The sequence below is a fragment of the Mesoplodon densirostris genome, chromosome 3 (assembly GCF_025265405.1).
Source record: "Mesoplodon densirostris isolate mMesDen1 chromosome 3, mMesDen1 primary haplotype, whole genome shotgun sequence".
In the NCBI taxonomy this organism is placed as follows: Eukaryota; Metazoa; Chordata; class Mammalia; order Artiodactyla; family Ziphiidae; genus Mesoplodon; species Mesoplodon densirostris.
Window position 1 is genome coordinate 74,121,296 of NC_082663.1, and position 12,537 is coordinate 74,133,832.

The following is a 12,537-nucleotide window of genomic DNA, read 5'->3' on the forward strand; positions in this document are numbered from 1 at the left end:
TCAGCGGCCATGGCTCATGGACCCAGCCGCTCCACGGCATGTGGGATCTTCCCGGACTGGCGCACGAACCTGCGTCCCCTGCATCGGCAGGTGGACTCTCAAGCACTGCGCCACCAGAAAAGCCCCCCAAAATAAGTTTTTAAACAATAGGTTAAATCGTCACATTGGGAAACACTGTAAAAAGAGACAAAGAAGAAAAACTAGCTATGAAAGAAACCTAGTATTATAATTTTGTGCATTGCTTTTAATTTATGACATGTATATATATTTATTGAATTTATTTTTAGTTTGAGTATATATTATATTTGATAACTTTTTACATATAATTTTGATCGTATCGTAATAATTTTTTCAGGTTGCTCTATCGTATTCACAACTTTTCTTGATGGTGGGGTCATCATTTCCCAGTCATTTCTCAGCAGTTTTTCATAGAGGTTGCTTCCAATTTTTGCTGTTGTAAATATTGCTCTGATGAAACTGTTTATGTACATATCAATTTTTATATATTTTGGATTGTTAAATAATTTTTTGGGTTGGATTACTGTGGTTTTTCTCTGTATTTGTATCAGTGTCTCTTGATATTTAATGCTTTCTAAAAAGATTGTGCCACTTTTTTTGTGTCACTTTTTATATTAAGGTATGAGAACAAGTTTTCCAACACCCTTAACAACCTACTTGGATTTTTCAAGTATTTAAAACTAACTTTATTTTGTAAATGAGAACTAGAAATTGACTACAATATCCCTATAGACATCCTTCATTTTTAGTTTATACTAAATCGTGTTTTTTTCTATTCATTTTGGGTTCTTTGGCAGAAGAAATCTCATTTGGATTTGCACAAGAACTTGCTCCATTATAATTTCATAATTATTGCTCCCTTGAGAATCTTAGCAATGCTGATGTTACAGAATGAGGTCTTAAAAAGTTTTGAGGAAAAATTTATAATGACTAATAAATTGGTATGCTAAAAGAATTGGGTCCTTATTGGTGTTGTGGGAGAATATAAATAAAACTTCAGGTTTAAAGTTTTGGAAAGAGTAGTTTCTTTAAAACTGATAGGGAAATAATTGATTTTCCTGATATATTTTGGCTACTTACACCTCTTCTTCGGGAGAGTTTTAACTACAATTTGTCTTCCCTGTTAGGTTTGCTGTAATCCACTTCAGATCAATCAAGAGGCACAGAAAAAAACTTCACATCATTACTTTTCTATATAATTATTACTTTTCTATGTAATGATTCCTTTACCTTCTAGAGCGTAAACAAATGTTTTTATATAGAATCATTTCTTCTTATAATGCTTTTCTTAAGGTGATTTTTTATTAGTTGTTAGATATTTGTTTTGTTTTTCCACATCCTGTTTATAAACATCAGTGTCATTTGATGATTCATGTTTTTTTTACCCGTTGATTGCTCTAACTAGCATCAGTTTTGCTTGTCCAAACACTGTGTTATGCAAGAACTGTCTGTGTTTTGCATTTGATAGCTGTATGGAGATGACACCAGTGACTTTTTTGACACATATGCTGCAGCTTTTATACCCATTGGAGAAACAAATAGGACAGTGTACATAGCAGTATGTGATGATGATTTACCAGAGCCGGATGAAACTTTTATTTTTCACCTAACTTTACAGGTAAGTCCTTTTTTCCCCGATAAGCTTAAACTCATAAAAATCTTACAATGCTTAAAAATCATTTTCTCTAGAGATGAGCCAATTTAAGTGCCTGGTGGTGGTTTTCATAGAAGCCAGAACTGACAATCTCTTTGGCAATTCCACAGTCTGGTTATTCCTCAGACAATCTTGTTTAGAAGATTCTACAGCTAGTTTTTGGATTAATTCAGCTTATTTAGGAATTGCCATGACAGATGCTCAGGAAAACCTTGTCTTCCCTTTGGCCCTTTTCTCTTTTATCCCTCTTCTGCTACCAGATGCACAAAGAATGACCGTGACTTCTGAGTTCAAAGGAGAAGGGTACAAAAAGCAGGCTTGGCAGTGGGAGGTCCCTGTGCATGAGAATAAATTTGGAGCGCTCCTGGGAAAAATGCTTGACTAGCCTAAGGTTTAATTGTCCTTTATAGCTGAGGCAGCGACGGCTAACACGGCTCTACTTAATTTTTCTGAAGTGAATTGAGAATTTTTTTAGACTGACTGGGTTGGTGTGATTAAAATTTTTGTGAAAATGGCACTTGAAGCAGTCACGTTTTACTTTTGTAAGACACTCTTTTTTCGTATTTCTTTATGCTGCTATTGAATATTAATAGAAATGTAGCAAACTCTTCCCATATTAGAAAAATTGCTTTAATATTTTAGCTTTAATTTGGTTCTGTGATTTATAGAATATTTCTTAAGTTTCAGCACCTTCTATAGTGTAAGAAATAATCGCATATGAATAGAATTTCACACTGTTACTTAATTCTCTGTTATATTAGTAAGGAAATTAGAATATATTACTATCCAGTGATTATTTATAGTTATACCAATTTATATTTTAATAGTGATTAATGGTTTTCAAAACTCTTGAAGAATTCTTGTTTAGAACTTAACCACGTTGACTTAGTTTTAATATATTTTCTTAATCTGTACATTAAAAATATACTTGTATTTTTATTCATATTCTGAATACTTACGTAACGACCAAAATCCTTTAAAAATAATCTCTTTTTTCCTCTTACGTTTAATTTCTTAATTTACTTTTGGGCTTTTATTTTAGAAACCTTCAGCAGATGTGAAGCTTGGATGGCCAAGGACTGTTACTGTGACAATATTGTCAAATGACAATGCATTTGGAATTATTTCATTTAATATGGTATGGTTATAATTTGATTAATCTTGTGGTTGCTTAGATAACCGTCTATTAAATTTTTTTTTCTTTTTTTTTTTGCGGTACGCGGGCCTCTCACTGTTGTGGCCTCTCCCGTTGCAGAGCACAGGCTCCGGACACTCAGGCTCAGCGGCCATGGCTCACGGGCCCAGCCGCTCTGCGGCATGTGGGATCTTCCCCGACTGGGGCATGAACGTGTGTCCCCTGTATTGGCAGGTGGACTCCCAACCACTGCGCCACCAGGGAAGCCCGTTAAATTTTTTGATTACTTTCTATGCTACCTAGAATCATCCTGTCTTTTGATGTATAAATAAAATTTGGTCTAACTCCATCTGTATTCCACATTCTGTAGACTATCCTTTTGCTTTACCTAAGATTTCTGTGAAATGAGGGGCCCCCTATGATCGTGGTCATCTCTTGCCCTAATCTCTTTCTGCTGATCATTTCACCTGACTCATTTGTTACCTCCTCTGGTGGTCTCTAACTCACATGTTGTCCTTGTCAGTTTGGTCTGCTATAACAAAATACCATAGACTGGGTGGCTTAAAAACAACAGAAATTTATTTCTTACAGTTATAGAGGCTGAGAAGTCCAAGATCAGTCAGGGCTTTAGCAGATTTGGTGTTTGGTGCAGGCTGACTTCCTGGTTCATAGAGAGCTGTCTTTTTCCTGTGTTTTCACGTGGTGGAAGGGGCAAGAGAGGTCTCTGGGGTCTCTTTTATAAGGATACTAATCCCATTCGTGAGGGCTCTGCTCTCATAACCTAATCCCCTCCCAAAGGCCCCAACTCCTAATAGCATCACTTTGGCGGTTAGGATTTGAACATGAATTTTGGGGGGGACACAAACGTTCAGTCTGTAGCAGATGTTGTAACACAGTTCCTTGTGCTTGATGTCCCCAGTTGGCACTTCAAAAAGCATTGTCGGGCTTCCCTGGTGGCGCAGTGGTTGAGAGTCCACCTGCCGATGCAGGGGACACGGGTTCGTGCCCCGGTCCGGGAGGATCCCACATGCCGTGGAGCGGCTGGGCCCGTGAGCCATGGCCGCTGAGCCTGCACGTCTGGAGCCTGTGCTCTGCAGCGGGAGAGGCCACAACAGTGAGAGGCCCGCGAACCGAAACTAACAAAAAAAGCATTGTCTGTTAGCCTCCTCTGAAAGTTTGGGGTGATTCTAGACAAGAAAAATATATTGAAAGAACACTGAAAAAACCTATAGTAAACTAACAATTGAATAGCAGATGTTATAGCTCTTAAATATAGTTATTCTATATTTATTCCCTACGCTGAGATTTTCCTATTAATTACTATTTCTTGAAGGTTAAAACTCCATGTCATCTTCCTCAGTTTTGCTCAACAGTTCATTTTTTTCTCCTTTATCACCAAATTCCTGTGTCCCTGGCCAGTCCTATGTTCAGAGGGTTTTGTTCTTTAGAAAAAAAACACACAACACAGGTCCCCCCCACCTTTGAGAGAGATTGTTTTCAGCTCTGAAATAAAACAAAATTTATCTCAAGTAAAATTGGATATTGCAAGTTAGTTTTAGTCTACAATAAACTTCCTGGTGTGGAGTCCTTTTGAATCATGTTACTAATTATCATTACTAAAAGGTAATGTGACACTCCCCAGCTTTTTATTTATTTTCCAATTTAGGTTGCTACTTCAGTTGGTGTATTGTATGTCATTTTCTTAGCACCTTGAATTATCTTTGAAACAAGGTGAGCTATAGATAAATACAATCTTTATAGTTGCAGTATCTTTATTGAAATGGATATGTGAGTAATGCCAAGGTAGTAGACGTTTTGTAACTTCCATTATATCAACATTTACAAAAATTAATTAAATTAATTAATTAATCAATCGCTTCTATTTGAATGATATGGATTTTTAGTTAAGTTTGAACCAGGCTCCCTTAATTGCTTAATTTTTCTCCCTACTGCTTTTCCTCTACACTCACTCCCAACTTTCATCCCCCACCTCATACTGACTTGTTTAAAGGTTTCTTTCCTTCTTTCTTTTGACATTAAATATCTTAGCCTCTGGGAGTGAGTCCTAGTCTCTAGCATTTGTCCTAAGTCCCTGATTGTTGTGGTCTCAGAGCTGCCAGGAAGCCTCCGACTGGGCACCTGCCCTGTGTGATTAAAATTAAACTAAGTAACTGTTGAACTCACAGTTGTTACTACATAGGCTGCCTTTGGTTTCCAGAGTGGATGATGATTACATCGATGATGAAGGTAATGATGATGATGATAACAATTATAGCCAACATTTGCTGGGTCCTCACTATGTGACATGTACTCAGATAAGCACTTAGACGTGAATTATTGACACCTCATCGCAACTGTTTGAGACAGGCATTCCTATTCCTGTTGATGGATGGGGATACTGAGACTTAGTGTCACCTGCTGCCTTAGCTAGTGTGTACCTGCCCACTCATCTCTTCTACCCTGCCATGCCAACACTTTGCAACATTTGAAGTCCTGGCTTTTTCTTCCCCTCAGTGATCATGTCCTGAAAAAGTCATTAGCAGATGTCTTGTTTTCAGTGGCTAGCTGACCAATGAGGAGGGAGCAGTGGTTGGGAGCAAGGCTGAACCGTAGTCCCAATGAGCTGCCCTGGTTTGGAGGCACAACTCATTTCTGTGACCTCCTGGGCCCCTGGGAGCATCTGAGTTCATCATCTTTCAATGAGATAACCTTTAAGATTCCTCAGCGGAACAGCTACTTGTTGCTGGAAGCAGGACAAGAACCTACATCTTTTGCCTGACTAGTTTTATGTTCCCTTTATGCTATTAACGCTTTTAAGCGTTATTAGCTACAGTTAGTGAATGCTAGGAAACTCCACATTTTTAGAGCACAATGTGGATTGATTTGTCTGTGGAAAATTAGGATTTCTAAGGTAACGGTTTGCACGAGCTCCTGTCTCTGATTGATCAGCACCTGATGGTCTTTGCTCTTCCCAATAGCCTTTCTCAATCACAGTGAGTGAGCCCCCGGGCAGAAATGAAACTGTGCCTCTTACTCTCATCAGAGAAAAAGGAACCTATGGGATGGTCAGTGTGACTTTTGAGGTAAGTTTACTCTGAAATCATTTTAAATGGTAACGCTTCAGAGTTCATACCAGATGGCTGTAATTTTAAAATCAAGGTCCTTTGTATAATAAACATGACTCTTAATGAAAATAAAATAAAAGTAAATACTTTGATCATCTGATAAATTTCATGTTTAATATAAAACTGTTTTCCTTGCTGCTTGGATATACTGTGCTTACGTGAAACACAACATATCATTTTAGATTACAGGATAATAATAAACCACAAATTGAATAATAATAATGTTAATTCTATAAAATTCATAGAACCTTTATGATAAATCTTTTCAAGGATATAAAGTTTTAAAATGCTTATGGGTTCCTTAGGCTTATATAAAATTATTTAATATGTAGTCTTCCCCCATACACATTCCCCATTTAAAAAAATACACTTAATGGATGGTGTTAACAGCAGTTGTACTCCAAAATTCGGAAGAAAATTGGCTGTAGAAACGATAAGCCATCATCAGGTTATAGTGTTTTCAACTCTCTGTGGATGTCTGAAGTTATTTTATTAGCTCTTGAGCCTTCTGTTATGTTGAAATAATTACAGCTAACATTTGTGGAGCACTTAATATTGCCATATACTGTTCTAAGTGCTTTACACTGATTATCGCTGCATGTAAACTGCAACTTTTCCCAGCACTCAGTCTCCCTCATGCCCTGTAAAATTTTTTCTCCATAGTACTTACCATCATCGGGCACACATTTATTTATCTTCCATTTGTTCCTTTTCATTATATGTAAGGTCCTGGTGGGTAGAAAGTTTGCCTTGTTCACTGCTATATCCTTAGTACCTAAAAGAGGGTTAGACACAGAATACTTAATAAATACTTTTCAAAAGGCATATGATTTTATTAAATATTCATATCTAGCCTGGAAAGTGGACATTATTATGCTCATGTTAAAGATGAGGCAAAAGCTGGACAGAGTTATTAAATACCTTGCCCAAGGTTACACCGCCAGTGGTGGAACTGGTATTTGATTCCGTTACTTAAGAGAATACACTAACTGTGAATACATTCTGCTCAAGAACAAGTGCTTATAAGTTTTTTTGTCAGGTTTAATAGTATGGTTGAGAAAAAAAGAGAAAGCTCTTAGAAACCATGTAGTTTAATGTAATTATAGTCAAGATCTGTAATTATATTACAGGCCTTGACTATTAGTTAGAAGGGCAGACTTAATATAGGTTAGTATCATTCTTCTTCTTTTTTTTTTTTCTTTTTGGTGGAAGTATCAGGATATATTTGTTTATTAAAAATTTTTTTTAAAATATCATTCCTCTTGCAAAACATGTTTAACTAAATATGTCAGCTGATATCACAATAATGCTTTCTTATTCTTCTGAAATATTTCATGTTTATTGATGGCACTGTGTTTCCTTGCAGGTAGAGGGTGGCCCAAACCCACCTGAAGAAGATTTAAGTCCAGTTAAAGGGAACATCACTGTTCCTCCTGGCAGAGGAACAGTAGTTTATAACTTGACAGTTCTCGATGATGAGGTAGGATGTGTTAAGTGCTTAAAAGGGACAAGGCCTCTCTCTGTGTTACAGACATGTTAGAGAATATTATGTCAAGTATTAAATTATGTTCAGGATTTGAAATTATTCAAGAACATAGTCCTATGTGAAGTTAGTGTATTGTGGCCAATTATGCCTTAGCTATAAATATCTCTTTTGAATATATCTTGCTAATATTTATCTTATTTAATTCACATGAAGTTGTGTATCTAAAAGGTGATGAACTTGCATGTAACTGACAGCCATACTTAATACAAACATTTAAGCATTTGTAAACCTTGATGATTGACTTTGCTAGTGATTTCAGTTTTGAGCAGGTACAGTACTACTTACCCAGCATAAATATTTTACTGTAAAAGCAAAGAAAATTTGGTTGCATATGATATTCATTTTTTTGGATATTTTAAATGTTTACATTCATAGGAAGGCTTTTATTATTTTTAATTTCACATTGAAGCTACCAAGGATTGAGATACATGATACAGCTAGTTTAACTGGTAAGGAAAGAATGAATTTGAACAATATGTACAAGGATGTCCCCCATGAGCTAACCAAAAGAAAACATGACTTAATAAAATAATCTTAGTATTAGTAGTATTACTTAGTAGTATTATCAGAAACAAAGGGAATAGCTGGGAATTTATAATTATCCCCCTACCTTCCCACAAAAAAAATCATGAAACCAAATCACAACAAATCCCAAGAGAAGAAAAATGAATTAGAAGACATTATTAGAAAAGAGTATTTCTCTTGAAAAAATGAAATATTAGATAGCATTGATAACTCTAATTCATCTGGTTGTGAAAGCTAACAAAAACCTTTTGTCTATAGATCCTGGAACATTTAACAGGTTATAATTTGGGGGCAATGATTAATTATACATTGTAATTATAAATTTAAAAGATCATCTTCTGAGGATCTACTATATAGCATGGTGACTATAGTTAATAGTATGGTATTGTATACTTAAAAGTTACTGAGAGTAGGATTTAGGTATTCTCTACACACACGTGCGCACACACACACACAGAGTTAACTATGTAAGGTGATGGATGTGTTAATATCTTGATCTTTGTAATCACAATGTATATGTATATCAAATCATCATGTTGTACCCCTTAAATATATTAGTTATATTTGTCGATTATTCCTCAGTAAAGTTGGGGGGAAAAAGATCATCAATCAAATCATTACATTTTCTTTTTTGAGATAAATAGCTTTTACTTTTTATATTTCTATTGATGGAGGTAAAAATATATATTTTTTCACTTTCATTCATTTATAGTGAAGTAAAAACTCAAATAGCACAGTAGAGATAATCCTTAGGATTTCTGTGTAGTTAAAAAAAAAAAAGTTTCAGGACTTCCCTAGTGATGTAATGGTTAAGAACCCGCCTGCCAATCCAGGCGTCACGGATTCGAGCCCTGGTCCAGGAAGATCCCACATGCCGCAGAGTAGCTATGCCCGTGCGCCACAACTACTGAGCCTGCGCTCTAGAGCCTGCGAGCCACAGCTACTGAGCCTGCGCTCTAGAGCCTGTGAGCCACAACTACTGAAGCCCGTGCGCGCCTGGAGCCCGTGAACTGCAACAAGAGAAGCCACTGCAATGAGAAGCTTATGCACCGCAATGAAGAGTAGCCCCCGCTCGCCGCAACTAGAGAAAGCCCGCGCACAGCAACGAGGACCCAACACAGCCATAAATGAATGAATACATTTATTTATTTATTTTAAAAAAGTTTCATTTTAACAGTGTCATCATTTTGCCTAATAGTGACTCTTGTAGCTTGTTCTCCAGAGAGACATGATATGTATTTTGAAAATCATGTGATTGGTATCATATGTTTAAATCTTGAGATAGAAGCTGTTTAGAGAGAAGCAAGAATAATTTGGCATGATTGAAAACTAACAATTTGTATGTGATGTTAATGTAGTTTTCCAGATTCTTATATATTATCAGACCTTGAATGCTGCTTCTGACCCTACCCACCTGATGAAACGAGTTTTTACTGTCAGATCTTTAGTTATCTAAAGATTGATCAAGGTTGAAAGCCATTATACTGACAATTCCTTACTTGTTCTTATCATTGTTTTATCTAAAATATGTTGTTTACCTTTGGAAAATATTTTAGTAAATAGACACTGAACAAGCCTCTTTATCTGCTCCCTTCAGGTAAAGATTTTTTTATTTCTATGTAATTGCATTGAAACAGAGGGACTTTTCACACTTTGGTTTTTTTGCAGGTGTTTTGGTTATTGATGTTTTACCACTGTTTTTATTTCTCTGACAGGTACCAGAAAATGATGAAATATTTTTGATTCAGCTGAAAAGTGTAGAAGGAGGAGCTGAGATCAACACCTCCAGGAGCTCAGTTGAGATCATCATTAAGAAAAATGACAGTCCTGTGAGATTCATTCAGAGTGTTTATTTGGTACCTGAGGAAGACCACATACTCACAATTCCAGTGGTTCGTGGAAAAGATGACAAGGGAAATATGATTGGATCTGATGAATATGAAATTTCGATCAGTTATGTTGTTATAACTGGGAATTCAACAGCACATGCCCAGCAAAATTTAGACTTCATTGATCTTCAGCCAAACACAACTATTGTTTTTCCACCTTTTATTTATGAATCACACCTGAAATTTCAAATAGTTGATGATGCCATACCAGAGATTGCTGAATCATTTCATGTTATGTTACTAAAAGATACCTTACAGGGAGATGCTGTGCTATTAGTCCCTTCTGTTGTACAAGTCACCATTAAGCCAAACGACAAACCTTATGGTGTCCTCTCATTCAGCAGTATCTTGTTTGAAAAGATAGTTATAATTGATGAAGATACAACATCAAGGTAGGATTTATTTTAAATGTTGTATTGCTACAATTATTTTAATATATTATTCCAAGACTTAATATTTGTGGTGTTGGACACAGTGCTGAACTGTTAAGTGTATGTGTCATTTCCTTGACCATGGTTTCACTGTTTTTTTTCTATTTTGGGAGTGATATTTAAATCACATATTTAAATATGCAAGTTAATTCACATTATGGTAGTTTCCTAGGGCACATCTACATATCAACTCCTTCATATTAAAAACAGTCATTTGGATTATGATTTGGATTCTGCTTTTACCAGTGTCTGGTGGCCAACTTGACATTGAAAATGCTCATTTCAAGGGAAATAGAGTGTATTATATGACCATATATATTTTTTAAAATTCTAGATTTGAAGAAATTACAGTGGTTAGAAATGGTGGCACTCATGGGAATATTTCTGTGAACTGGGTATTGACACGGAATAGCAGTGATCCCTCACCGGTAACAGCAGATATCAGACCAAGTTCTGGAGTTCTCCATTTTGCACAAGGGCAGATGCTGGCATCAGTTCCTCTTACTGTGGTTGATGATGATCTTCCAGAAGAGGCAGAAGCTTACCTACTTAAGATTCTCCCTCATACAATACGAGGAGGTGCAGAAGTGAGCGAACCAGCAGAGGTAGATCTCTTATTATGCTTTACTTGTGGGAATATTTCTGTGTCATAGAACAGCTGAAGAATTTGACCATACAAAGCACATTTATGTTTAGTTTGATGTGACAGGAAGAGCACTGGTTTTAGAAATGGGGGTTACTTCCCTTGCTGAAGGTCGTCCCTCTGTAAATAAAAAGTTTGCTCTTAAAAAATTCCACAAAGTTTTCAAATGTGTTTTTTTTTTTTTTTTTTTTTTTTTTTTTTTGTGGTACGCGGGCCTCTCACTGCTGCGGCCTCTCCCGTCGCGGAGCACAGGCTCCGGACGCGCAGGCTCCGGACGCGCAGGCTCAGTGGCCATGGCTCACGGGCCCAGCCGCTCCGCGGCACGTGGGATCTTCCCAGACCGGGGCACGAACTCGCGTCCCCTGCATCGGCAGGCGGACTCTCAACCACTGCGCCACCAGGGAAGCCCTCAAATGTGTTTTTGATTCATCTTTTACTCTATTACCTATGAGAGTAATCATTTTAGATGCGATACATAAATAAATATTAAAATTCAAAATAGCCTAGAAAATAAACCATTTGGCAATCTCAGATGTGAGAATTCTGCACTTTAAATTAATTTTATTCCTTTATCTGCAGCTTTTGTTCTACATTCAGGATAGTGATGATGTTTATGGCCTAATAACATTTTTTCCTATGGAAAACCAGAAGATTGAAAGTAGCCCAGGTGAACGATATTTATCCTTGAGTTTTAAAAGACAAGGAGGAACTAAAGGAGATGTGAATATGTTTTATTCTGCACTTTATATTCCTGCTGGAGATGTGGACCCTTTGCGAGCAAAAGATGGCATCTTAAATATATCCAGGAGAAGCAGCCTCATTTTTCCAGAACAAAAAACCCAAGTCACTATAAAATTACCACTAAGAAATGATGCATTCCTTCAAAATGGGGCCCACTTCCTAGTACAGGTACTTGAATGATTAAAATAATCTCAACTTTGGTTAAACTACAAGTGTGCTTATCTGAGTGAGAGAGTTAAGTAGTCATTATTTTGCCCTCATTTATATTTTGGATTCTGTTGCTTACTAGAAGTTACGTAGGGAGTCCAAAGAGAGCCTGTCTCCCCTTAACGCATATAAGGATGAATAAAACAAGGATTATACTAAAGTCTGTTTTAATCGTGATAATAAAAGTAGATCAGACATGAAATGTAGGTCAGAATATGATGGATGATGTAATGGAGAAATTCATGAACTCTGAGTCGGGGAGGGCCAGGAGAGAGTGAGCCATTCTTTTGAGTTGATTTAGGAAAATGTGACATAGGAATATAGTTTGTAGAATAAATATGTTTTTCATGATGGATGCTGCAGGGAAAGCATTCCAGAAATAAAAAAAGCAATATGAGAGAAATTGTGTAGATAACTTTAAATAGTATACTAAAAAATTTATTAACTGTAGATAGAATCTATGGACTTCTCTCTACTTAATAAGAAGAAATAAGGGCCCTATATTTCTCCATCTTATCTCTTTTATTTCTTAACTTTTATTAACCAGAGCATATTTTTATTGCCAAAGTTTGAAACATCTGTACTTATTTATGATACTATGGTTATATTTTCCATATGGTTGG

The 12,537-nt window shown here is 36.4% G+C and overlaps 1 protein-coding gene across 1 annotated transcript in view; it reads left to right on the forward strand.

The window, feature by feature from the left end:
• Positions 1 to 12,537, forward strand: part of ADGRV1 (adhesion G protein-coupled receptor V1) — a 525,892-nt gene that overhangs the window by 901 nt on the left and 512,454 nt on the right. Inside the window, exons 2-8 of the mRNA XM_060091810.1 lie at positions 1,487 to 1,636; positions 2,715 to 2,810; positions 5,786 to 5,890; positions 7,299 to 7,412; positions 9,719 to 10,284; positions 10,658 to 10,928; positions 11,546 to 11,875. Coding sequence (XP_059947793.1) covers positions 1,487 to 1,636; positions 2,715 to 2,810; positions 5,786 to 5,890; positions 7,299 to 7,412; positions 9,719 to 10,284; positions 10,658 to 10,928; positions 11,546 to 11,875 — 1,632 coding nt within the window. The remainder of the gene's footprint in view (positions 1 to 1,486; positions 1,637 to 2,714; positions 2,811 to 5,785; positions 5,891 to 7,298; positions 7,413 to 9,718; positions 10,285 to 10,657; positions 10,929 to 11,545; positions 11,876 to 12,537) is intronic.